This window comes from Globicephala melas, chromosome 1 (assembly GCF_963455315.2).
Source record: "Globicephala melas chromosome 1, mGloMel1.2, whole genome shotgun sequence".
NCBI lineage: Eukaryota > Metazoa > Chordata > Mammalia > Artiodactyla > Delphinidae > Globicephala > Globicephala melas.
Genome location: NC_083314.1, coordinates 96,922,072 through 96,949,879, shown reverse-complemented (window position 1 = coordinate 96,949,879; position 27,808 = coordinate 96,922,072). Strand labels below are relative to the sequence as shown.

The 27,808-nt window shown below is 34.3% G+C and overlaps 1 protein-coding gene across 1 annotated transcript in view; it reads left to right on the top strand.

Moving 5' to 3' along the window:
• LOC115859650 (pancreatic alpha-amylase) overlaps positions 1-21,405 on the top strand; it is a 57,386-nt gene extending 35,981 nt beyond the window's left edge. The window contains exons 12-14 of the mRNA XM_060301901.2: positions 1,011-1,083; positions 18,613-18,713; positions 21,283-21,405. Of these exons, the coding sequence (XP_060157884.1) occupies positions 1,011-1,083; positions 18,613-18,688 (149 nt within the window). The 3' untranslated portion in view covers positions 18,689-18,713; positions 21,283-21,405. The remainder of the gene's footprint in view (positions 1-1,010; positions 1,084-18,612; positions 18,714-21,282) is intronic.
• Positions 21,406-27,808: the final 6,403 nt, after the last annotated feature.

Below are 27,808 nucleotides of genomic sequence, written 5' to 3'. Positions count from 1 at the left end.
AAAGTAAGACTAAACAAAAACACAAGTCCCTCCAGTTAGAGATTCCTACATTAATGTCACTTTATCAGAGAGCCCCTTCCTTGACTACTCCTCCCTCTTTACCCCCAGTACACAGACATGGCAGATATAGACTTGCGTGTTATGTCTCCCTCACTAGACTATAAACTCCATGAGAGCAGGATTACTGTTTTGTTCACTACTGCATCCTCAGTGTTTCAGACACTTAACACATAATACGTCTCTCAATAAATATTTGTTCAATAAATGAATGAATTTTCATACATCATGGATATATAGATATAGTTGCTTTATTTCATAATAGTGAGCAACCTGTAATAGATATTTATTAAACATGAATTTTGGGTGTTATTACTAGACAATGTTTGAAATCTGGCTTTACCTAACTGACTAAAACTTTTGGATGTCCTGTATCATTTTTCTCTAATCAATATGTAACATAGAACGTACAAGAAATATGTCGAAGTTTGAGGAATCAGAATATTTGGGCTGTGGCCACAAAGGGGACTTGCCAAGTGGCATTTGCTTGGTAAATTCATCATATATTAGTTCTGACTTCAGTCTTAGACAGACAAACATTCAATCTTCTTATTCAGTCTTCTTACTGGAGATAATATTTCCTGAATGATAATTTAGCCAACCAGAACTTCTCAAATTGGGGCATGCTTGCCTCCTGGGAATAGCTGGCTGAATGCCATAGCCACTCCCATGGAGATGAGAGCAGAAAGGTACAGATAAAGTGAGGCAGAGAGCTTTGGTCTAGGCCTAAGCTTAGGCAGGCTTCCAAACATTTTTCTCTACATGCTTCTATGGACAGAGATTGGGGATATAGCTTGAAAAAACTAACCTTGAATTCTAAGAATGTAACTTAAATATCTTTACATATTTTATAGTTTACTTCATAATATATCCATGTTTCTTTTTAAATAAAAATAATATTCTGACCCTCTTAATATCAAAACATGATGCTCTGCGTTGCTGTTCTCTCCCAGCAAGGGTGTGTGAAGCCATTTGTGTGTGGACTCAGATACCACTGACACACAGTGAAATAGAGTACTCAGCTTGGTAAGTGTGATTTAAGCCAACATTCATCCATTTATATATTTCAGCCACAAATACTGTGCCATGTGCTTGGGAAACAAAGATAAGCAAGACAAGTTTGAGTAACAAGCTAATAAATAAGTACAATGTGGTAATTTCAGTGATAGAGGTGGGCATAGGTTGCTGTGGGAATTGAGGGGGTGGTAGGTAGTTGAGCCTGAGTTAAGGGAAATTTTATGAGGACAAGCTTCCTAGATGAGTAGGATTCAACAAGCAGAAGAGACAGAGTAGAATAGAAGAGGCATGAAGAGAAAAATTAAGTGTATTTGCAAAATCCATCTTTACATAGAGGTATGCCTATTACCATGATGGCTATATCAAGAATTTGAACAAGAGTATTCCTAGAAAACATCTAAATGAACATTGCTGAAGTCTACTTCCCCCATTTTTTTCCATTTCAATTAAAAATCTGACCTTGTTAAACGGCACTTTTTTCTTTAGTTATTTAATACTTCAGTCTTGCTGGCTACAAGTTATTTAGTATTTTCTCTATTTATTCTAAGACTTTCTGTCAATATATTAACTGTTCTTTTTTTTCTGAAAGACAGAACTCACTATAAATGTATCCATCAGTTGTAAGGTGATCCAGATTTGAGATGTTAAACTGTTTAAAAAGTATCAAATAATGAAGGAAAAAATGATGTTCCTGTCTTACTTTATTTTACCAGAGTGTATCACTACTCTGATTATACAGTATTTAAATTTCAGAGAGTAAAATTATTTTACGTTCAAGCCGTGAGTAGCACTTTACTGTCACTTTTGTATACTAGGCTTATATTTGTCATTATTAATATTAATAAATGTTTCGCTTTCAAAACTTTCCCCTCTACCTCTGCATCTTTCTTTGTGGAGGAAGTGAGGAAGAGAAGGAAGAACGTAACAGGAGTAAAATTATGTTGAAATATGGAAAATTGCTGTTTCTTGAGATTATTGTTGGTACTTTGGGTACCATATTATGTAGTCTTAAATGATGAAGATAATGTAACCCAACATATAAGCATAAAATTAAGCTTAGATAGAAGTAAACACCTTTTCTCCCACCCACCTCTCCTAGTACACTGATGTAGTCAGTGTGATTAAGTGTACTCTCAAGAGACTATGATTAGCTTAATAAAACCCCAACCACATGCTACTAAATGGTATAGATCCCACCAAAAGAATTACTGGAATAGAAAATCTGAATGTCTGACCCTCAAATAAATAAAAGAGTCTAAGATAATGAAACATCATTGTGTTAGGTCAAATTCTAACATGGTCTTCCAAGATTCTCTCACATGGGGGCTTCTGGATATGAAGAGGTAGTTACTCTCATGATTAGGTTATCTTACATGAGACAATGACTTAAAGAAAGCAAAGTTATCTGAGATAGACCTGATCTATCAGGTGAGCCCTTGAAAGTGACTGAGTTTTTGAAGAAAGATTTTGATGTGAGGGAGGTTCTCAGGCTTTGCTTGCTTTGAAGATGGAGGGGACCATGTGCAAAGAATGTGGGAAGGCTCTGAAGTGTAGTGGGGTCATTTGTTGATCCAGCAAGGAAACAGGGACTTTAGTGCTCTTGCTGCAAGAGACTGCATCCTGCCTCAGCCACACAAGCTTGGAAGAGAACTCTAAGCTCCAGGTGAGCACGAAGCTTGGCTAAAACCTTGATTGTGGCTTTGACTTGAGATGCTGAGCAGAGAGCCTAACCTCACTCTTTTGGACTTCTCACCTACCTAACTGTATGGTAATAAATGGGTATTGTGTTAAGCTACTCTTTGTGGTAATTTATTATGCAGCAACAGAAAACTAATACAATCATGAAGACCAGTCTGAATAACTAACCAACCTCTACCTTCTGCTTGGCACATACCAGCATCTCCCCACATGCAGTCACTTCTATCGGGCTTTTCTCACTTAACTAAAATTCTTTTCCATCTTAAAATAATAATAGTTAATATTTATTGATTACTTTCAACCTGCAGTACTGAGATATATGTGAATTATATCCTTCAGTTGTCTCACTGACCGCACATAGATGATACTATTTACTATTTCCATTTACTGAAGAGGAAACTGGAAGAATTAGATTCAGTACTCATCCTGATATGACAAGTTGTTTAATACACACAGTGAATTGGGATAAGAATCCAGATATTCTGATTTCAGGCTCCATGTGCTTTGTTTTTAGAAAATGAAAATAATGTAAAATTTTTAAAAAAAATAGTGAAATTCCATCAGCAAACAACCACCACTGTTAACGATTTAGTGATCATTCTTTAGCAAGATTCCCTCAACAAATACACAAATGTATAAATTTGTATAAGTGGAGTCATATATAAATGTCCTTTTATTAAAAAAAATGGCTATTTTCTTATTTCTTCTTTTCTCTATTTCCTCCCTTTCCTTTTCAATCAACTCTTTATTTTTATTTACCTTCTCACCTTGTTCCCACCCTAAGTAATAAATAGCTTTGCACCTCTTTCTATATGCTTGTGTTATATAGATACATAAAACAAAATTTCCTCATTTTTTGTGTATGTGTATATATATATATATACTTATACATGTGTGTCTGTATATTTGTGTAATTTTTAGATGAGGTGTAATTTGTGTAATTTGTAAAGATGAGGTTATTTTATATAAAGTTATTTGTTTCTCTTCTTTATCACTTCAATATATGGCCACACAGAGCCTTGTGGAATATATTAATGACTTTATTTTATGAGAACAATGAAGAATATTAAGCTGAGAAGGTGTCAAGATTGGATTTGTTTTGAAAAATTATCTTGGTTGCAGAATAGAGGAAGGTTGGAGTTGATGCAGGAAGACCAGTTAGTCATCTATTTTGGTGGTCCAAGCAAGGAATTATAGCGGTTTAGATTAAAATAGCAGTAGATGGTGTTAGTGAGAGGTCAGTGGATTCAAATAGATATGTAAGAAATAAAATCTATAGACTTCGGTGGAGGATTTGATAAGGAAAAGAGAGTTGTCAGTGATGTTTGTCAACGATTGTTTCCTAAGTTGTCAAAGATGTTTCCTAAGTTTCTAGAAAGATGGATGTTGGTTCCAATTTACTGAGTTGGTGCCATTTTCTTCCTGTTTTCCCCCTACTTGAGAAAGGCCAAGTTTGATCATAAGTTCAGTATGATTTTTAGGCTACAGAAATAGTAGCACAAGATAGGAAATGGGTAAACTTACAGGTGGCATGGCTAGGCCCTTTATCTGCTCTCACTCATGGGCATTTGAGGAATTCTTCAGCTGCCCTTAAGTGTTCATTCTTATGGATTTCCATTGAATTTTACCTGCTCTCTCCTTGAGGAAAGGAATGGATTTCTGTCCTCTCTGTAATGGTTTCCTCTCATCTCAGCTCTGTTTAGATGATTTTTTATTCCAACCAAAATAATCTTGCTACCCAGACTGGAATACACTGCAGAGATCTTCACTTAAAATTTTATACATTTTTTTTCTAATTACAAAAGAAATGCCTATTTGCTTAACATGTATACAGAATAATAAAGAATATAGAAATAAGTAGAATCTATATAGTCTACTATTCAGTCATACTACCTGAATAGTGCCTCCTAAATTGTATAATTTGGTATCCTATATTGATACCTACTGTTAGCATTTGTGCTTTTACTTCCATTTTTTAAAAAGCAAAACAAAACACTGAGGAACAAAGAAAATATACTGTATATTCATTTATACATATTTTCCCCCAATGAATACACTATAAGACTTTTCCTAGTTTCATTTAAATTTAGCTACAACAAAGAAGCTGAGACAAAAAACCCATAAACTTAAAAGGTACCAAAGTACAAGTGATGATCCCATTTTTACAAATAAACTGTTTTCATTTCCTATACCTACAAAAGTGAGTCAAAAAGTGAAATTGCAATAAAATGCAATAAAAATGTATCATAGAAATTGTCAAATGATGAAATGATCAAATGGTGAAAGACACGGGAAGAGTGGATAGAATTTGTAACTAGCTATTAAGAGATCTGAAGTTTAAAATTCCTTCTATCACTCATAATTCAGAAAGCAGATGTACCCAGGGTTAGAAAGTATAGTCCCTACCTTTCTTGGTTACTCTCATTTCTTCCTATTTCTCCTCCAAATTGGAGTATGGGGGATAGAGATAGCCAGTATTTAGTGAGAACCTGTAATTTCCAAGATATTATAATATATTCTCTTATAATTTTGTGCAATGAAAATTTTACAACATGCACAAAAAAGAGCAAATAATATAATGAATTCCATTTGTTCATAGCTTTAGCAATCATCGTTATTTTCCTAATCTTGTTTTATACATTGCTGCCCTCCCCATTTTTTGTGCTACACTTTTTTTTTTTAACATCTTTATTGGGGTATAATTGCTTTACAATGATGTGTTAGTTTCTGCTTTATAACAAAGTGAATCAGTTATACATATACATATGTTCCCATATCTCTTCCCTCTTGCGTCTCCCTCCCTCCTACCCTCCCTATCCCACCCCTCCAGGGGGTCACTAAGCACCGAGCTGATATCCCTGTGCTATGCGGCTGCTTCCCACTAGCTATCTACCTTACATTTCGTAGTGTATATATGTCCATGCCTCTCTCTCACTTTGTCACAGCTTACCCTTGTCCCTCCCCATATCCTCAAGTCTGTTCTCCAGTAGGTCTGTGTCTTTATTCCTGTCTTACCCCTAGGTTCTTCATGACATTTTTTTCCCCTTAAATTCCATATATATGTGTTGGCATACGGTATTTGTCTTTCTCTTTCTGACTTACTTCACTCTGTATGACAGACTCCAGGCCTATCCACCTCATTACAAATAGCTCAATTTCGTTTCTTTTTATGGCTGAGTAATATTCCATTGTATATATGTGCCACATCTTCTTTATCCATTCATCCGATGATGGGCACTTAGGTTGTTTCCATCTCTGGGCTATTGTAAATAGAGCTGCAATGAACATTTTGGTACATGACTCTTTTTGAATAATGGTTTTCTCAGGGTATATGCCCAGTAGTGGGACAGTATTTGACTGCAAATCCCAGACACGTTATTTCCACTGTAAGAACTGTCCAACTGTGTTAGAAGTTACAAATGAAGCATGTTTTTTCATTACTTGAGACAAAGTTCTACTAAAGACAGTGCAACATAATAGTCATATATAAAATGTATCACAAATTTCTAGAAAACATGATATATTGCAGTCTATTTGATTTCATCAAGTGCCTATAATTGCCTATTAGTGCCTATTATTAGTGCCTATTACTGGATTGGGAGAATATCTGGATTCCAAAGCAACTTTTGAACTGGTTTTGAAGCCTTGGATAAATTGCTTAACCTTCATAACACTGTTAATTAGGGTTCTTTCTATTGCAATGACATTTACTAAAATTAGCCAAAGCAAAAGAAGAAATTTATTTGGAGGATGTTGGGGTATTTAATGGAATAAACAAGCATTGGGCAGAGGCTCAGGGATGCAGGGGTCAGAGACTTGAGTCCTGATGTGGCTCTCATATCTGTTTCTCTTTACCAGTTTTAGCCTTCTATCTTGTTGCCAAGAAGATTATTTTCCTAAAGGATAGAAAGCACAGCTGCTAACAATTTTATAACTTAGAGCCTATCAAAATCTAACAACCTTTGTAAAGATACCAACTTCTGGAACAATCAACTGTGGCCAGGGTTAAAATGAAATAAACTAAGATGAAAAGTAGAAATCATGTGGATGGAATGGGTGAAATACAGTTACCAGGAAATCTGGGGCAGAGGATGTTGTACAAACAATCACATACACATCCTCTAGGGGGACTAAATGATTTTATCTGTAAAATTAGATCTTTGAATTGCATGATTGCTTAGGTACCTTCTAATTTCTAATATATAACTCTTTTAAAGTCCCTAAATATACTGAAGGAAGTTTGTTGCTTTGGAAGAGCAATAGAAACTATAAATTAATAATAAAATGTCCTATAATGTGAGTTTAACCAAAGTTTAAGACTATAGTGTGTCATTTTTAAGCGTGTATCTTAAGGTGACATGTCATTAATATGAAACTTTAATAAGAGAAGAAACCAAAAGCAGACAATTTCATTTTGCATTAAATATATCTTAATTGTATTGTCATACTGACATGCCCCACCCATACAACTTATGGTGGAGTAAATTAAAGAATAAGGAACTTTCTATGTAAAAACAAAGAATTTGTTTCTCATTGCTGATATTTCATATTTTGAAGTCCCAGGTTTATCATATAAGCTTAATGCTCTAACATAGCCTAAAAATTTATGAAGTTTCACCTTAAAAGCCCAGTTTAAATATTTTTTTGGTATAGATATTTTATTTTATGTTATTTTATTTACTTATTATTCATTGAGTGTCCAGTGAATATGTTAGGCTCTGATAAAAAAATGTATCTTCAATGTAGATATTATTAGATATTATTTATTTATTTAATTTTAGTATAAAAATCTCCAAGCATATACAAAAATAGAGAAAATAATGTAATAAACCCTTATATATTTTCACCCAGCTTCAACCCAAACACTTTCTGTCTGCCAGTAACAATGCAGAACTCCCAGCTCTCCTGGCAAAGTGTTGTCAGGGTAAACCAGTTTCACCAAAATGTTTAAATAAAATCCAGAATCTCATAACATAATACAAAAATGTTCATGTTTCAATAGAAAATCAGTTATACTGCAAATGAGAAAGATCTAAACAATTAAGAACGGGATATCAATAGATGACAACAATGAGATGATAGAGATGTTAGAATTATCTGACAACATTTTAAAGCAGCCATGATAAAAATGCTTAAGCAAGCAACTAAAACACACTTACGTGAAAATAGAAAAGGCTAAACTATATGAGGCAAAAACTGATAGAACTCCAAGGAGAAATAGATGAATTCCACTATCATAGTCAGAATCTTTACTTCCCCTATATTAGAGGTGGACAGATCCACTGTCCAAGCACAAAATCATTTCATAGTTGATCTCAACAACACCAGCGACAAACTGGATATGATTGGCATCTATAGATTACTTCATCCAACAACAGCAGAATATACACTTTTCTCAAGCTCACATGGAACATTCACTGAGATAGGCCACATTCCAGATTATAAGATACACCTGAAAAATTTAAAGAATATAAAACTACAGACCAATCTCTCTCACAAACTTAGATGCAAAAGTCCTAAACAAAATATTAGCAAATTAAATCCAACAATGTATAAAAAGAATCATATGCCATGACAAAATGGGGTTTATCCCTGGCATGCAAGGCTCTTTTAGCCATCACAAATTAATTAATGTAATTCAGCACATCAACAGGCTAAAAATGAAAAAGTATCATATCAAAAGATGCAGAAAAATATTTGGCAATATCGGACACCCATTCATGATAAAAACTCAGAGTATATTAGGAATAAAGGAGAACTTCCTCAACTTGATAAAGAACATCTAGAAAAAAACCTACAGCTAATATCATATTTAATTATGAGAAACTAAAAGCTTTCCCACAAAGATCAGAAACAAGGCAGAGATGTCTCCTCTCGTCATTCCTTTTTGACATTGTTCTGAAAATCCTACCTAATACAATACGACAAGAAAAGGAAATAAAAAGTATGCAGATTGAGGGCTTCCCTGGTGGCACAGTGGTTGAGAATCCACCTGCTAATGCAGGGGACACGGGTTCGAGCCCTGGTCTGGGAGGATCCCACATGCCGCGGAGCAACTAGGCCCGTGAGCCACAACTACTGAGCCTGCGTGTCTGGAGCCTGTGCTCCACAACAAGAGAGGCCGCGATAGTGAGAGGCCCGCGCATCGTGATGAAGAGTGGCCCCGGCTTGCGACAACTAGAGAAAGCCCTAGCACAGAAACAAAGACCTAACACAGCAAAAATAAATAAATAAATTTAAAAAGTGTGTATTATTAAAAAACAAAGTATGCAGATTGGAAAGGAAGAAATAAAACAATTTTGTTCACAGATGACATAACAGTCCATGTAGAAAATCCAATAGAATTTTTTAAAAACCTCCTGGAACTAATAAGCAGTTATAGAAAGGTTGCAGGTTATAAGCTTAATATACAAAAGTCAGTCACTTTCCTATATACCAACAATGAACAAATGAAATCTGAAATTAAAAACACAATATAATTTACATTAGCACACCCCCAAAATGCAATACTTAGGTATAAATCCTACAATATATGTACAAGATCTATAAGAAGAAAATTATAAAACTGATGAGTGAAACAAAAGAACTAAATAAATAAACTAAATTTATCATGGATAAGAAGAAGTAATATTGCCAAGTTGTCAGTTCTTCCCAACTTGATCAATAGACTCAATACAATCTTACACAGAACCCCAGAAAATTATTTTGTGGATGTTGACAAACTGATTATAAAGTTTATGGGGAGGCAAAAGACCCAGAATCACCAATACAATTTTGAAGGAGAACAGTTGGACCACTGACACTACCTGAGTTCAAGATTTACTATAAAGCTACAGTATTCAGGAGAGTGACATTGGGGAAAGAATAGACAAGTAGATCAATGGAACAGAATGGAGAGCCCAGAAATAGACCCCTGTAAACATGCTCAAATGAACTTGACAAATGAGCAAGGGTAATTATAATGGTACAAAGTCTCTTCAGCAAATGGTGCTGGAACAACTGGACTTCATTAAAATTAACTGATAACCTGAACTTCATTAAAATCTTCTGCTCTGCCTAAGACTATGTAAAGAGGAGGAGAAGCTAAGCCAAAGATTGGGAGAAAATATTTGCAAAATACACATCTGATAAACAACTGTTATTTGAAATATATAAGAACTCTTAAAATGCAACAATAAGAAAATGAAAACTCAAATGACCTCGGGTATGGCAATGCCTTTTTAGATAGCACACAAAAGGAGCAATCCATGAGAGAAATAAACCCAAATAAAAAATTAGCCAAAGACCTTAACAGATACCTCACCAAAGAGGATATAAAGATAGCAAATAAATATATGAAAAGATGCTAAGTAATCAGGGAAATGGAAATTAAAACAGCAATGAGGACTTCCCTGGTGGTGCAGTGGTTAAGAGTCCACCTCCCAGTGCAGGAGACATGGGTTCGAGCCCTGGTCCAGGAAGATCCCACATGCCGCGGAGCAACTAAGCCCATGCACCACAGCTACTGAGCCTGCGCTCTAGAGCCCACGAGCCAGAACTACTGAGCCTACCTGCCACACTACTGAAGTCTATGCTCCTAGAGCCCGTGCTCTGCAACAAGACACTCCATCATAATGAGAAGTCCGTGCACTGCAATGAGGAGTGGCCCCTGCTTGCCATGGCTGGGAGAGCCCATGCACAGCAACGAAGACCACATGCAGCCCAAAATAAATAAATTAATTTAAAAAAATAGTGTATATGTGTCAATTGCAATCTCCCTAAAAAAAAAAAAAAAGAAAGACAAAAAAACAGCAATGAGATACCACTACTCATCAAAATGGCTGATATCCAGAACACATGACACCAAATGCTAGTGATGATGTGCAGAAACAGGAATTCTCACTCATTATTGGTAAGAATGCAAAATGGTACAGATAGTTTGGAAGACAATTTGGCAGTTTCTTACAACACTAAACACATTCTTACCATATGATCTAGCAATCACACTCCTTTTTATTTATCCAAAGGAGTTGAAAACTTATGTTCACACAAAAAACCTGTATATGCGTGTTTATAGCAGCTTTAGTCATAATTGCCAAAGCTTGGAAGCAACTAAGGTGCCCTCAGTAGGTGAATGGATAAATAAGCTGTGTTACATCCAGACAATGGAATATTATGCAACATTAAAAAGAAATGAGCTATCAAGCTGGGAAAAGACACAGAGGAAACTTAAATGCATATTACTAAGTGAAAGAAGCCTACACTATATGATTCCAACTATATGACATTCTGAAAATGGTAAAACTATGGAGACAATCAAAAGATCAGAGGTTGCTGGGGATTGAGGTGGTGAGAAGACTAGGCAGAACATAGATGGACAGAATTGATTTAAAAACATGACCCAACTCTGTTTTGTCTATAAGAAACTCATTTCAAATACAAATTTACAGGGTGTTTTAAAGTAAAAAAAAAATGGATAAAGGTAGCATGCAAACCTTAATTAAATGAAAGCAGGAGTGGCTATATTTATATCAAATAAAGTAAAAATCAGAGCAAAGAAAGTTACTAGAGACAGAGAGGAACTTTATAAAATAAGAATGTCAATCAACCAAGAGGACATGTAATTATAAATGTGTATACATCAAACAACTGATCTGCATAATATGTGAAGCAAAAATTAATATAACTGAAGGAGAAATAGACATATGTGTGATTATAGTTGTAGACTGTACTTCCTCCCTCAACATTTGATAGAATAAAAAGAATATCAGAAATTATATAGGAAAAAAATCAACACCACCATCACATAACATTCTAATCAACATTCGTAGAGCACCCAACCAACAACAAACTATACATTCTTTGTAAGTGTCCATGGAAGGTTGATCATATCATATCCTCATCCACAAAGTAAACCTCAACAAATTTAAACTATAGAAATTATAAAGTGTATTCTCTGAACTCAATGGAGTCAAGTTAGAAGTGAATAGCAGAAAGATAACTGGAAAATCTACAACCATTTGGAAACAAGTCACATTTAATAATCCATGGGTTGAAATGAAAGTCCCAAGGAAAAAAAATACATTCAATTCAATGTATTAAAATATACATTGAACTGAATGAAAATAAAAATACAATACATCAAAATTCATGGGACAAAACTATGTCAGGGCTGAGATAAAATATTGTCAATTCAATAATCTAAGTGTCCACCTCAAGAACCTAGAAAAAAGAAGAGCTAAATAAACTGAAAACCTGCAAAAAGAAGGAAATAATAAATATAAAAGCAGAAATCAATATCATTAGAGAAAATAAAGAGCTAGTTCTGTAAAAGATAAATAAAACTGAAAAATTATAGCAATGGTGACAATGAAAACAAAAGACACAAATTACTAATATCAGAAATGACATAGAGAATGAAACAGACCCTGCAGGCATCCAAAGGATAGGGGAATACTATAAACAACTCTGTACATATACGTTTGACAACTTAGGTAACATAGACTTGTTTTTGAAAAACACCATTTACAACTCACCAAATACAAAACAGATAATTCAAGTAGCATGATAACTATTAAAGAAATCGAATTTATATTTATAAAACTCCCAAAAAAGAAGTCTCCAGGGCCAGATGATTTCACTGGAAAATTCTAACAAATATTTTAAAGAGAACTAACATTGATTCTACACAATCTCTTCCAAAAAGTAGAAGAGGAGAGAATACTTCCCAATTCACTTTTGAAGGACGTATTACCCTGATACTGAAATCAAACATAAAGAGTACAAAAAAAGAAAAAAAAAAGAGAGAGAGAACTACAAACCTATATTTCTCACAAATATATACGCAAAAATCCTTAATAGTGTATTAGCAAATGAAATTTAGCAATACATAAAAATAATTATGTATAATAACCAAGTGGGATTTATTTCAAGGTTAAAAGGCTGGTTTAATATTTAAAAATCAAGCACTGTAATGCAACATATTAAACAGGTTAAAAAAGAAAACTCACATAGACATATAAATCAATGCAGAAAAGGCATCTCACAAAATTCAGCATGCATTCATGATAAAAAAAATCTTAGAAAATATGAATAAAGAGGAAGATCTTCAACTTGATAAAATCATCAACAAAAGTTTACAGCTAACATACTTAATGGTGAAAGATGGAATACTTTCCCCTTGAAATCAGAAACAAGGCTAGGATGCCCACTCTCACTATTCTTATCCAACATGGTACTAAAAGTTCTAGCCATTTCTGTAAAGCAAGAGAAGAAAAGGCATATAGGCCATAAAGGAAGAAATAAAATTGTCCTTATTTGCAGATAACCATGATTGTCTACATAGGAAATTCTAAGGAATCTACCAAAAATATTCTAGAAATAATGAGTTCAGCAAAGCCACAGAAATCAAGATAAACACACAAAAATCAGTTGTATTTCTATATACTAACAATGAACAAGTGGGCAACAAAATCAAGAATACAATATCATTTACAATTTTTTTTTTAAACTTGTGTAAATCTGACAAAACATGTTCAGGACATGTATGGTGAAAAAAACACAACGTTAATAAAATAAATAGAAAAAAATATCTAAATAAATGGGTGGTCAAACTGTATTCAAATGTTGCAAGATTCAAAATAGTAAACATATCAATCTCTTCAAACTGATAAACAGGTTTAATGCAATTCGTATTAAAATTCCATCAATACATTTTGTAGATATAGATGATATCATTAAAAAAATTATATAAAAAGGCAAAGGAACTGGAATTGCTGAAAACTATCTTGATAAAGAATAAAGTGGAACAAATCATCTTTCTGACTTCAAGACTTTTTATGTAGCACATTAATCAAGACTCTGTGGTATTGGTGGAAGTATAGAAACATTTAATGTCTATTCAGTGCAACAAAATAAGAGTATTCAGAAATATACCATGCAAGTAGGCCCAACAGATTTTTAAAAAATTTTTATTGGATTATAGTTGCTTTATAATATTGTGTTAGTTTATACTGTACAGCAAAGTGAATCAGCTATACATATATCCCCTCTTTTTTGGATTTCCTTCTCATTTAGGTCACCACAGAGCATTGAGTAAAGTTCCCTGTGCTATACAGTAGGTTCTCATTAGTTATCTGTTTTATACATAGTATCAATAGTATATATATGTCAATCCCAATCTCCTAATTCATCCCGCCCCCCTTTCCCCCTTGATATCCATACATTTGTTCTCTATGTCTGTCTCTATTTCTGCTTTATAAATAAGATTGTCTATACCAATTTTTTCAGATTCCACATATATGGGCTAATATACGGTATTTGTTTTTCTCCTTCTCACTTACTTCACTCTGTATGACAATCTCTAGGTCCATCCATGTCTCTACAAATGACCCAATTTCATTCCTTTTTATGGCTGAGTAATATTCCATTGTATATATGTATCATATCTTCTTTATCCATTCTTCTGTTAATGGACATTTAGGTTACTTCCATGTCCTGTTTATTGTAAATAGTGCTGCAGTGAACATTGGGGTGCATGTGTCTTTTTGAATTATGGTTTTCTCTGGGTATATGCCCAGTAGTGGGATTGCTGCATCATATGGTAGTTCTATTTTTAGTTTTTTAAGGAATCTTCATACTGTTCTCCATAGTGGTTCTATCAATTTACATTCCCACCAATAATGCATGAGGGTTCCCTTTTCTTCACACCCTCTCCAACAATTATTGTTTGTAGATTTTGCACAACAAAGGAAACCATAAACAAGATGAAAAGACAACCCTCAGAATGGGAGAAAATATTTGCAAATGAAGCAATGGACAAAGGATTAATCTCCAAAATATACAAACAGCTCATGCAGCTCAATATCAAAAAAACAAACAACCCAATCAAAAAACGGGGGGAAGACCTAAATAGACATTTCTCCAAAGAAGACATACTGATGGCTAACAAACACATGAAAAGATGCTCAACATCACTAATTATTAGAGAAATGAAAATCAAAACTACAATGAGGTATCACCTCACACTGGTCAGAATGGCCATCACCAACTGATTTTTCACAAGTGTGCAACTGAATGGAGGAAAGAGAACCTTTTCTACAAATGGTGCTGAAGCAATTAAACATCGACAGGTGAAAGAAAGAAAGAAAGAAAGGAAGAAAGGAAGAAAGAAAGAAAGAAAAAGAAAGAGGGAGGGAAGAAGGAATCAAGGAAGGAAGGAAAGAAGGAAGGAAGACAGAAAGGGAAAGGAAAGGAAAGGAAAAAAAGGAAAATTGTCTAAGATGGATATAGGACCTAAATGTAAACTTTAAAACTATAAAACTTTCAGAAAAGCATTAGAAGCAAATCTTCAGGCTCTAGCGTTAGGCATAGAGACTTTAGACATAACATCAAAAGCACAATACATGAAAACAAAATATGATAAATTGGGCTTTATTTTAATCAAAAAGTTTTGGTCTGGAAAGTCCCTGTTAAGAGAATGAAAAGATGAGCTACAGAGAGAAAATATTTACAAACTGCATATCCAAGAAAGGATTATTATGTAGAATACATCAACATGTAAAACTCGAGTACAGAAAAAAGAAAAAAAGCTCCAATTAGAAAATAGGCAAAGACATGCAGAGAAATTTCACCAAAGAGGATACACAGAGGGCAAATAAGCACAGGAAAAGAGTTTAACATCATTATCCATTAGGGAAATGCATATTAAAACCACAATTAGATATCACTAAATGTCTACAAAAATGTCAGAAACAAAAAAAAAGTGACAACACCAAATGCTGGTGATGATGCAGAAAAACTGGATCAGTCATATATTGCAGATGAGAATGTAAATTAGTACAACCATTCTTGAAAATAGTTTATTATAAAATGAAATATGCAACTACCATATGATCCAGCAATTTCACTCCTAGGCATTATCCCAGAGAAATGAAGAGTTATGTTTACACAGAAACTGTACACAAATATTTATATCAGTTTTATTCCTAATGGACAAAAGCTAGAAACAACACAGAGTGTCTTTCAACTGGTGATTAGTTAAATGAATTGTGATACATGTATCACAATAAACTATTGATACAGTCACCAACCTGGATAAACCTCCACAGAATTATGCCAAGTGAGAAAAGCTCTTTATGAGACATTCTTGAAATGACAATATGATAGAATGAAGAACAGATTAATGGTTGCCAAAGATTAAGGCATGAGGGAATTTAATGTGGCTATAAAAGGGCAATATGAGAGATCATGGTGGTGACAGAAATGTGCTGTATCTGGACTATATTAATACTAATATTCTGCTTGTGATATTGTATTATAATTTTGCAAGATGTTACATTTGAGAAAAATTGGATAAAGCGTATATAGATCTCTGTATTATTTCTATAACTACATATGAATCTATAATTATCTTAGAATAATAAGTTTAATAATAAAAAAAAAACCCTGACAGTAAGAAATCTCTCCCTTTGAAAATGAAACCTGATTTCTTTGTTGTTTTACTTTCAGGAAGAAGCAATATAGTATGGGCAATCTCTTTTAATTCTATAGCATTCATTTGTTATTATCCTTGATGGGGTAAAAATGTCAAAACTATTTTTGCATCTACTAATGAATAACATTATTATTAAAGAGGTTTGGATTTTTGTTTTTCCCTGTTGAATAAAGGTGAGGAAAAAGTAATTCAAATGAATTAGAAATAAAGGACATTTTGTGTATGTTTATAGTGTTCTGTGCAATACAGAGAACATCACAGTAGCAGAGTTTTATTTAGTAAATAGGTCACTGGGAATTCTGTATACTTCCAGAATGGAACTGTAAGTCATCTGCATTTTTTCTATTAAATTTTATATGTAGAACATATTATAAAATTCTATTTGTGTTACAAAATTCTATTTGTGTCACTAGCATAATATAGTTTGATAATTAGTCATTTCTTGAATAGCAAAACTCAAGAAAATGCCTTGTATAAAATCTACTGAGAATTTATTGTTTAAAGTATTTGGAGCCTTAAAAATATAAATTAGAATTAAACCATTGCATTTTGCAGACGTTTAAGACCCTTCAAATTATACTTGCCAATGAATCAAAGTATTAAATCTATTTCCACCTCTTTATTTTATGTTTGAGGCTCAGAGACCAAATGATTTGTTTAGTGTCACAAGGTTAAGGAATGTCAGAAGTGGTCCTCAGACACTACTTTTATTATCTTTTAAAATTCTTTCTGGACCCAGATTTTTGTATTATCTAACTTAGAATCATTTCTGGACACTTTTGGTTGTTTTATTACAATTTAATGTATGTCTAAGAATTTTTCATAAGTTACTGTTGTCTCAATACTGCAAATTGAGAAGCATTTTTAATAAAACATTTGATAACAAAAAATGAATTATCCTCAAAAGGGCACAGAGAAGATGGTCATTGGTTTAAAATAATAGGGAATTTATAAAATGCTTAGTGGAGTTAGGTTGATAACTTTATTATGATTATTAGTTTAGTATCTGTTTCCAGATGCAATTTTATTTTATGGTGATGGAATTATAACAAAGAAAGATTGCTTTGGAGGTAAAGTTAAAATAACTGAGTATTGGGCTTCCCTGGTGGCGCAGTGGTTGAGAGTCCGCCTGCCGATTCAGGGGACACGGGTTCGTGCCCCGGTCCGGGAAGATCCCACATGCCGCGGAGCGGCTGGACCCGTGAGCCATGGCCGCTGAGCCTGCGCGTCCAGAGCCTGTGCTCCGCAACAGGAGAGGACACAACGGTGAGAGGCCCACGTACCGTACCGCAAAAAAAAAACAACAAAAACCACGATGTGAAAGAAGGGTGTGGAGAAGCCCTTCAAAACACAGGTGGCAACACTAAGGAAGTGAGGAGGGCTGTGGAGCTTGCTATTTGCCTTGGGAATGGCTCTTCTTATTTGAACTGATTGAGCTAATCAAAATGCAAAACTAAAAAAAAAAAAAAGCAAAACTCATTAGGACTTTTCTCTCATTTTTTAACTCAAGGAAAAAACATTTTAATACAGCTTTTTGCCACCTTTGCATATGATCAGACAAGAAGAGAGCTAAGGGCATTGCGGAGCTTAAGCAAAGTAAACAAATGGTTCTAATATTTTTCAGAATATTTGTCTATGTCATTAGATGCTTCGTGTCCATCCAAAGATTGCTTCTTTCCTATCTCAAAGAAGGAACTACCAGCACTTTCCCAAGGTTTACCTTGGATGCCACTTAACATGTATTAAAGACTTTTTTTGTGAAATAATTTTAGACTTACAGATAAGATACAAAAATAGAACAAAGAATTCACCCAGGTAAAATGTCAAATGTCAACAATTTACCTCATTTGCCTTACCATTCTCTGTCTTGTCTCTCTCTGTATGCATAAGTGCCTGTATATAAATGTGTATGTATGTGTATGTGTGTGGTGTGTGTGTGTAATGTTTTCATCTGAACCAATTGAGAGGAAATTGCCATTTAACCCATTATTCTTGTATGCTTCAATATTTCCTAAAAGACTAGGACACTATTGTCTGTAATCACAGTACAATCATTAAAATCTGAAAATCAACACTGATATAATACTATCAACACACACTCCATTCACATTTTACCAATTATCCCAGTAACACATTTCATAGCAAAAAAAATCCGGTTTTTCTCCATATTCAGGATCTAGTCCAGGATTACATACTGCATATAATTGAGATGTCTCCTGAGTTTTTTCAATAGTTCGTCAGCCTTCTCTTGTCTTTCATGACTTCTAAGATTTGAAGAGTATAAGACAGTTCTTTTGTAGAGTGTTCCTGATTTTGGGTTACCTGATATTTTCTCATGATTAAATTCAATTTTTGCATTTTGGCAGGGATATTAAAGAGGTGATTCTGTGTTTTTCTTTACATCATAACAACATGATTCTTGATTCCTTGCATTACTGGTGATGTTACCTTCGATCACTTGGCTAAGGTAGTGTTTTGCCGGGATTCTCTGTTGTAAAATTACTATTTTTCTCTTTATAATGAGTAAATATTTTGCCACTTGTATACCTATTTAAATATCTTTGTCCTTAGTAAAATTTTACCCAGTCATTTTAGTATTCATTCGTGATTCATTCTTGCCTGAATAAATTATCATTATAATAATTTACCAACTGTGATTTTTCTAAGTCTTATACATTTATTAGCTGTCATTCTTACATAAGGAAGAACTTTCCCTTTCCCTTCACTTATATATATGTATGTATGTATTTATATACATGTGTATGTAATGTATCTATATACTGATATCAGCATGGGTTAGAAATTAGGGGGAAAATTCAGAGTAAAAATCTGAGGACTGTCTACTAGACTGGACAGTATATAAAAATATCTCGGGTGGACTGTTGCTCTTTTAGATTTAGTACAGCTTAAAAACATATATAATTATTTAACTTTACGTCAAACATTAGCTTTAGAAATATATTTCAGATTGTATTTATGCTCACAAAGTAAAATGGATAAAGAGGTTTCTTTCTCTTGACCAACAAAATTTTTAAAAAATTACTTTCATTTGAACTAGCCAGATCAGTGATATCCAATAGAAATACAATATGAAATACGTATGTAATTCCAAGTGTTTTAGTAGTCACATTAAAACTATATAAAGAAAAAAATTTAATTAATTTAAATAATACATTTGTTTACCTAATATATTGAAATATCATTTCAATATCTAATCAATATAAAACTTATTAATAAGATACTTTACATGTTTTTCCTATTAAGTCTTCAGAATCCTATAGTTACTTTACACTTACAGCACATCTCAACTCATACCAGCCACATTTCACTTTTAAGTGTTCAGATAGCCACATGTGACTTGTGGCTACTGGACTGGAAAGCACAGATCTAGATAATTGAAATCAAAAGATTTTTAAAATCTAGAATATATAGATACTTGTTTCAGTTATCCACCTTACTTTGCATGTGCAGGAAGTGTTATTTCAAAATAGAAAAAGTAGGAAGCATAGTAAAGCTATAATCATAATACTATAAAAATTCCACTAAAGAATTTATCCTCAGAACACTGTAAGAATGAGATTAATAGAAATATCTATAATGGATTAAATTGAATTGAATGATTAAATTAAACCTTTTTTAAAAATACATATTTTATTACTATTTCTGTGTATATTAGTTTGTCCAAAACAAAACTATGTTTTAAATCAGTTTCTTAGTAGACTTCTATGACTATAGTCTTGCAACTATGAAATACTAGTTTTCAACATACCTATACTATTTCCCAAGTCCTTGAGTAAAAAGTGCATACATATACATATATACAGACACACAGACACATACATATATGCGTAAGAAAATCTGTACCTATTGAACCTTCTTGCCAAAATATATTCCTTGTCATTACTTTAGTATTAAATGATTTATAAATAAAATTGTCATTAATTTTAAAATGGTCCCACTTACATTTAACTTAGACTAGGATCAGTGATGTTGAAAGAGCATGTGGGAACCAATATAGCAAACTTATTTAGTAACAGGCAGCATCCTACCTATACTAGCTTATTTATCCATGTAACTCATTTAATTTTCACAGAATCTTATGATTAACCATTATCACAATTTATAGTCATTTTACATATGAGGAAAGTAATGCACAAAGAAGTTAAGTAACTCCCCAAATTTGCACAGCTAGTGATTGTTATATCTGAAAGTCAAACAAAGGCTGTCTAAAATTAGTCCAAAGAAGCCCTGACCGCCTCAGGTAGGATGAAGCAAAGAATGAGGTTGAATAAATTTACCTTGCACAGAGACTGTATCTGGTTACAAATGGAAGGAGAGAAGCTGGACTTCATGCAGAGATGCAAACAACCCTGATAAAATAACTTAACCAGTCCACACATTTAACAAATATGTATTTCTCTTTGCTAGGCACTGGAGTACAGTAATGCATAAAACATATGAGTTTACAGTTGAGGAGAAATAGGGAAAGAAAGCAAATACAGTCTGCCCTCCATATCCCTGTGCTCTGCATCCTTGAATTCAACCAACTACAAATCAAACATTTGAAAAAAAAATTCCAGAAAGTTCCAAAAAGCAAAACTTGAATTTGCCATGAGCTGGTCACTGTTTACATGGTATTTACATTGTATTTACAACTATATACAGAATTTACATTGTATTAGGTATTATAAGTAATGTAGAGATGATATAAAGTATACAGATAATGTGCATAGGTTATATGCAAATACTATGCAATTTTATGTAAAGGACTTGAGCATCCTTGTATTTTGGTATCCTCACGGGATTGGTTCCAGGGCCAGGACACTGTGAGATGACTGTAATTATAATGCAATATAGAAAGTGCTCTCCTAGGAATAAACACAAAATGATATGAGAATATAAAAAAATATACTTAACACAGCCTTAGGCATTAGGGAAGGCTGAAAGAAAAGCTGTTGAGTCCTGAAGAACTGCTAAAAGTTGAATTAATGATTGGCAAATATATTTAAAGAAACCTACAATATTACTTTCTTCAGGGTAACATCTCCACGTGGATCGGCTAGATGCATCTCAACCTCAAGATATGATTAAAGACAACTATGATGAAATAGAACCTCAGAATCTCATGTGGAAGGGCAAATGAAGAATGTTAACTGCTGAGTTAGTATCTACTCTGTAACAGGTGCTGGATATGCTCTCTGTATATGACTTCTACATTCCTTTCTTATGTATGTGCAATGAAGTTTCAAAAGGGTAGTTAACTTGCCCAAGATTAATGCGGCAGAGCTCTGACATCAAATGGTCTGATTCTTCTTTTTCAATTGAATAGTGCCTCCTTCCTTTCTACAAAATAAGGTAAACTGCCACTTGAGAGAAAATGATTTGCTTACTACTTTGAGTTATTCACAGAAACATGAGAGGCTTATAAAATATCCAAACAAGTAACATTTTGAAATAGTCACTAAGGAGTTTCATCATATATATTAATTATATATGTAATAATATTTTACTTTTGAAGAACAGTGAATTTTTGTGGTATACAAAGCTCTTTCATTTCTCTTTTCTCATTAGCTAGCATAAGTAATTACAGACAAGGTAATGTTATTCCCAATTTGGAGATGAGAATGCAGACATCTAAATATATCACAAATTTAAAACATTGAGATATATACTCAGCATATCCATTGATATCTTTTTTCAGATTCAGATTGTCCAGATTCAGGTTTTTCAAGATATTCTGTTCTTGTTTAACTGTCTTGTGATTTTTATTTACATATTATTTTTGAAAATTATTTATAATTAGAAGTACAATTAAGCTTAACAAAATGTTTGAAATGTAGCAGTAGGCAACTTAAGGATTTGTGTCAATAGCCAACATAATTTTTATTAATAATTTAAAATGATTGTATTTTTATAAAGACTAACTTGAAAAATATTAAATCTTGAATATGTTTTTATTTAAGCAAGTCTTTACTAGAAACCATAGAGACTTACATTATGGAAGGTTTGCCAAACATTCTCTGAATCTTCTATTGTGGATGATCACATTATTTTATAGATGAAACTTTCCAGGGATTTTTTGCAGAACTGTTGTATTTTTCTGATGGATTCTCTTTTTTTTTTTCTGGGATATGTTACTCAACTAGACCAATAACTAAACTAGAACAGTTCAAATAACTCTTTTGTTAAAACTGAATTTATGTGAAATCAAATATCAACTTGATAAGATCAAAGTAAATAGTTTTCAATATTTTTAATATCCTTAAAATAAAATTGATATAAATTCTAAACATGCAATTTTTTTTTTTTTTTTTTTTTTGCGGTATGTGGGCCTCTCACTGTTATGGCCTCTCCCGTTGTGGAGCACAGGCTCTGGACGCGCAGGCTCAGTGGCCATGGCTCACGGGCCCAGCCCCTCTGCGGCATGTGGGATCTTCCCAGACCGGGGCACGAACCTGTGTCCCCTGCATCGGCAGGCGGACTCTCAACCACTGCGCCACCAGGGAAGCCCTTCTTTGGTTTTTAGTATCATTTTCAACATTGACTTATGTGTCACTTAAAATTTTCAAACAAAAAAATAAATTTCTAATGAGACTTCATAAGGTGATAATCCAATTTAAACTGAAAATGATTGAAATTATTAGTCAGACACTGGTATTTTGGCAGGATGCCTAGCATGTTTTATTAGTTAACTTGCATTGTCTCTCAACTGTTAGTATTGTGATGATCACTTCTAATAGGTAAATAGGTCATAAATCATTTGTGAATTTAGCAAAAAATATTGCATGCCAAATACTCCATTTATCAATGAATTTCTTTATGTAGAAAAGTCAGAAAAATTCTGCTTAGAGCCTTAGGAATTGCACTTGCACTCAAACCTTAGCATAAAAAACAAAAAGAATTTGCCTAATTTTACTTCTTTACCGTAGTTTAGGGTAATATATTGGAGACTAACAAAACTTCCATGTTAAGGGTCTTTCAGAATAAATCTTTTCAGTTATCTATTCCTGTGTAACATGCCACTCCAAAATTTTGAGACTAAATGCTGATTAATCATTTCTGACCATTCTGTGTGTTGTCTGGGCTTATCTGGGTAGTTTTACTGCTCCATGTGATATAGCTGAGGTAACTAGTGTGGCTGCATTTAGCTGGAGCTTGTCTGGGATGGAAGGTCCGGAATGGTTTCTCATTCTTTAGGGCTTATCTCCATGTGATCTCTAATGATTCAGCACTTCTAGTCTGTACTACCTTACAGCTAGGTGACTAAATTCCTAGTGGGAGCATTCCAAGAGGACAAACTCCAATACACATATGCCTATCAATCCTCTGCTTGCATCATACTTGCAGATGTCCCATTGACCAAAACAAGACACAGAACCAAGCCTAGGTTCAATGTGGGAGGGGACTACACAAGGGCTGAAACACTGGGAGTCAAGGCTCACTTAACATTTTGCCATAATCTCTCTGATCCCTGATGATCCATTCCTCTCACATGCAAAATAAAATCATGCTCTCTCCAAGACCCAAAAGTCTTATCCTATTATGTCATCAGATCTACCTTTGAAGTTCAAGAGCCCACATCTAAATAATGCTCAGGGTGATCCCTTAGGTACAGTTACTTGGGCTCATTTTTTGGGTGCAGAGACCTATAAACTGGAAAGGTAAATTACCAGTCTGCCCTCTACATAAGTTCATAAAATGGTGAGATAGAAAGAAGATAATCATGCTAGACACTCCCACTCAGAAAGGAAAGAGGAAGTAGAGACACATAGAAATTCTGGAATCCAGTCAGGTACATGCCACCAGTTGCCCTGCTCCAGAGGCAGGGGTTGTTTCTTGATTATACCCACTTCTATTTGCAAGTGGCTCCCTCTGGCCCTTGGCTCAACTCTGTGCCCCCCTTTTTGGTAAAAAAAATTGCTTTTGCTTGTAGTTCACTATGTTTCTCAGGTTGTTTCCTGCTGTAGAAAGTCAACGGCCCAAATTGTTTTTTTGTTGTTGTTTGTTTGTTTGTTTTTGCGATACGCGGGCCTCTCACTGCTGTGGCCTCTCCCGTTGCGGAGCACAGGCTCCGGACGCGCAGGCTCAGCAGCCAAGGCTCACGGGCCCAGCCGCTCCGCAGCACGTGGGATCTTCCCGGACTGGGGCATGAGCCTGTGTCCCCTGCATTGGCAGGCAGACTCTCAACCACTGCACCACCAGAGAAGCCCCCCAAATTGTTTGGAACTGTCTCTGTGCCTTTTAGTCTAAGCTGATAGTGCTTTCACTACTAAAATTCCATTTAAAATCATGTGGACTGTTTACATATTATAGTTCATTCCATTAAACAAAAGTCACAGGGACATATATTTTCAAGACAGATCTCTTTCTACTTTGAAATATGGGTTAATGTGCTTTGAGACAACATCCTTAAAATTCTTAGGAACCTTTGGTCTGGCTTGAGAATCTGAGAAGAAACGACTGGAATCTTTCTTGGGTCTTAACTAAGGGTCTTACATTCATAGCCTTGATTTAATCTTCATTTTGAAGCCACATTTTACTGTTATTACCCTGAATTTCATTTTCACCTCTTAATTTGATAATCTATTGTCCACTGGAGAAGCTGGGAATGAAAACCAATTTTATATTCTAACTCAGCTAGTCTTCTGTTAGAAATCATTTCATTAAGCTCCACTTGAAACCAAACAGTTCCTTCTTTCATTTATCTCTTTCCTATAAAACCATATCTTAGGCAACTATAAGAAGCCAATTGGCACTTTCAACATCCTGTCTGAAAATCTACTTAGTCAGAATCACAAAGTCATTAGGTACATGTTTTATCTTACAAGTTATCAAGGTCACTATTCTCGTTAATTTTCTATCAGTACATAAATTAGGTACGCTGTTGTCAAGTTTCCAATAACAATTTTATCACTGCTCTTCTAGCCAGGTTTTTGCTGCCTTGTCCCAAAGCCAATATTTTATGTTTGTATGATGCCAGCACCCCACTTTTATATAGTAGCAATTTCTGTTTCAGGTATGTATTGCTGTGGTAAAAACGCTCCAAAAAACTTACTGACTTATAAGAGCAAGTTCTTATTATTTCTTATGATTCTGTGGGTTGATTGAGATCAGTTGATTGGTTGTTCTGCTCCACGTGGCAAAATGGGTATTACTAGTGTGGCTTTATTAAAGTGAGAGCTTAGCTGGGGCTAAAACAGCAAAATGGTTTCATCCTCCAGATTAGTCTAGTCTTTACTTCTTTTGAGGTAAAATTTACTTACTGGAGTTTTGGAACGAAAATGTGTATATATATATATGAAGTTCTTTGAAAAAATTGTGAAACTAGTTACAAATACAGGTTTCTTACATGCCTTAAGACTCTATATAAATAAAATTCCATAGCTCAGCGCTTCTCAAACTTTTTTCTTTTTGGTATCCATATGGTAGTGGAGGATGTTCAAGTCACCAGAAGACCTGTGGCATCTAGTTCCCAAGATGGCCTTTGATGATCCCTGCCTCATGGTATTCATACCCTTGTTTAGTTCCCACTCACATTGTACCATGGTGGGTCTGTGTAAGCAGTAGAAAACATCAGAAGCGATGGAACATCACTTCTGAGATCCCATTATAAAAGCCTCTGACTTCCTTCTTGGGCACCTCCCCCTCACGCCGGCATCTCTCTCATCACTACAGGACTATGTGGTGGATGACTGAAGCCTCTTGTCAACATCTGTGTAAGTGAACTTAGAGGCAGATCCTTAAGCCCTAAATAACTACAGCCCTGGTCAACAGCTTGACTACAGCCAATGAGAGACATGAGCCAGAAATACCCAGCTAAGCTACATCCAGAAACTTTACCCTCAGAAACTGTGTCAGGTAATAAATGTCGGTTTAAGCTCCAAGTTTTGGGCAATTCACTTTATAAATAGTTAACTAGTATATAGACACAAAATACCTTTCCTTATATTTTATGAAAAAATTTCATACGAGCTCTGAATTTTCTTTTATAATATATCCAGGTTTTTTTCCTTATTTATTGTTTTTTAATAGAAATCCATTTTTAATTTAGTTATTTTATTTACTTTTTTATTTTTGGCTGCATTAGGTCTTCATTGCTGCACGTGGGCTTTCTCTAGTTGCTGTGAACAGGGGCTACTTTTTGTTGCTGTGTGCGGGATTCTCATTGTGGTGGCTCCTCTTTGTTGTGGAGCATGGGCTCTAGACGCGCGGGATTTAGTAGCTGTGGCACACAGGCTTCAGTAGTTGTGGCTCGTGGGCTCTAGAATGCAGGCTCAGTAGTTGTGGCACATGGGCTTAGTTGCTCCGCGGCATGTGGGATCTTCCTGGACCAGTGCTTGAACCCGTGTGCCCTGCATTGGCAGGCAGATTCTTAACCACTGCACAACCAAGGAAACCCTATATTCTGTTTTAATATAAACTAAATCATATAGCTTACTCTCCATAAGGTAAACTGATGCTTTTAGGGAGATTTGCCCTCTTTATTATATTTTTTCTTGGGATCCCTGGTAGAAACATCTAATATCAAGCATCTTTTATTAAAAACTTCTAATATAAAGTGTGAGATGCCTAGGATTATGCTTAATGAGAAATGTCTCACCTACATGGAAAAACAACTGTAATTTTTCTTCCAAAAAGCCAAAAAGAAGACACAAAAATGTGGAAAGATAGATTTCCTCAAATTGAATCATAAATCCAATGCAATTCTAAAAAAGAAAATCCTAAAAAGGAGGTGGTAAAATATAACTCAGAGAACGCTAGCTCTAAAGTCAGAGCCGAATACTGACTCTAAAACTTACAAAAGCCAGTACGTAACTCTGTGCCTCAGTATAATTACCACTACTGAGTAAAGAAGGCAATCAAAATAAATAACGTCATCATTTTTATTGTGATGAATCTATTCTAAGAAAACACTTTCACACTTACTCAGAGATATATGTATAAAAATACTAATTACACTGTTCATAATAACAAAAAAATTCAAAACAATTTAAATTTCTATTATTAGGGCAGTCGTTAAATAAATTAAAATATCACTCACACTATGATATACTATGTGACTATTACAAAGAATGGGTTTTCTTTTATGTATAGTGATGTGAAAATTGTCCATCTTACATTAAATGGGGAAAAAAAAGCCTGGTGCATATCACTGTGTACATTACAATCTCATTTTTTAAAATAGGAATAATAAAAATAATATTTTAAAAAGATCTCTCGCTCTCTTTCTCTCTGTGTATAGTGAAAATGAGAGGCGGATCTGTTTTTGTGTGAATAGGGACAAGATGTGGAAGATTTCATATACAATAGCTAACGATGTTTACCTTAGGGTAGTGTGTTAGAGAGGTAGACGGAGGAAGACTTTCCTTTTCTGCTTTTTATCAGTCAGGCGGTTTTCAGTCACAAGTAACAGAAAAGCAAACAAAAATTTGCTTAAGGAACAAAATAATTTATTATCCCATTTAACAGAAAAGCTAGAAAGAAGCTAGGCTTCTGGATTGATTGATTAGTCGTTCAGTTATGTTATTGCAGAGCTGTGTTCTTTCCTTTCCCTTTTGTCAT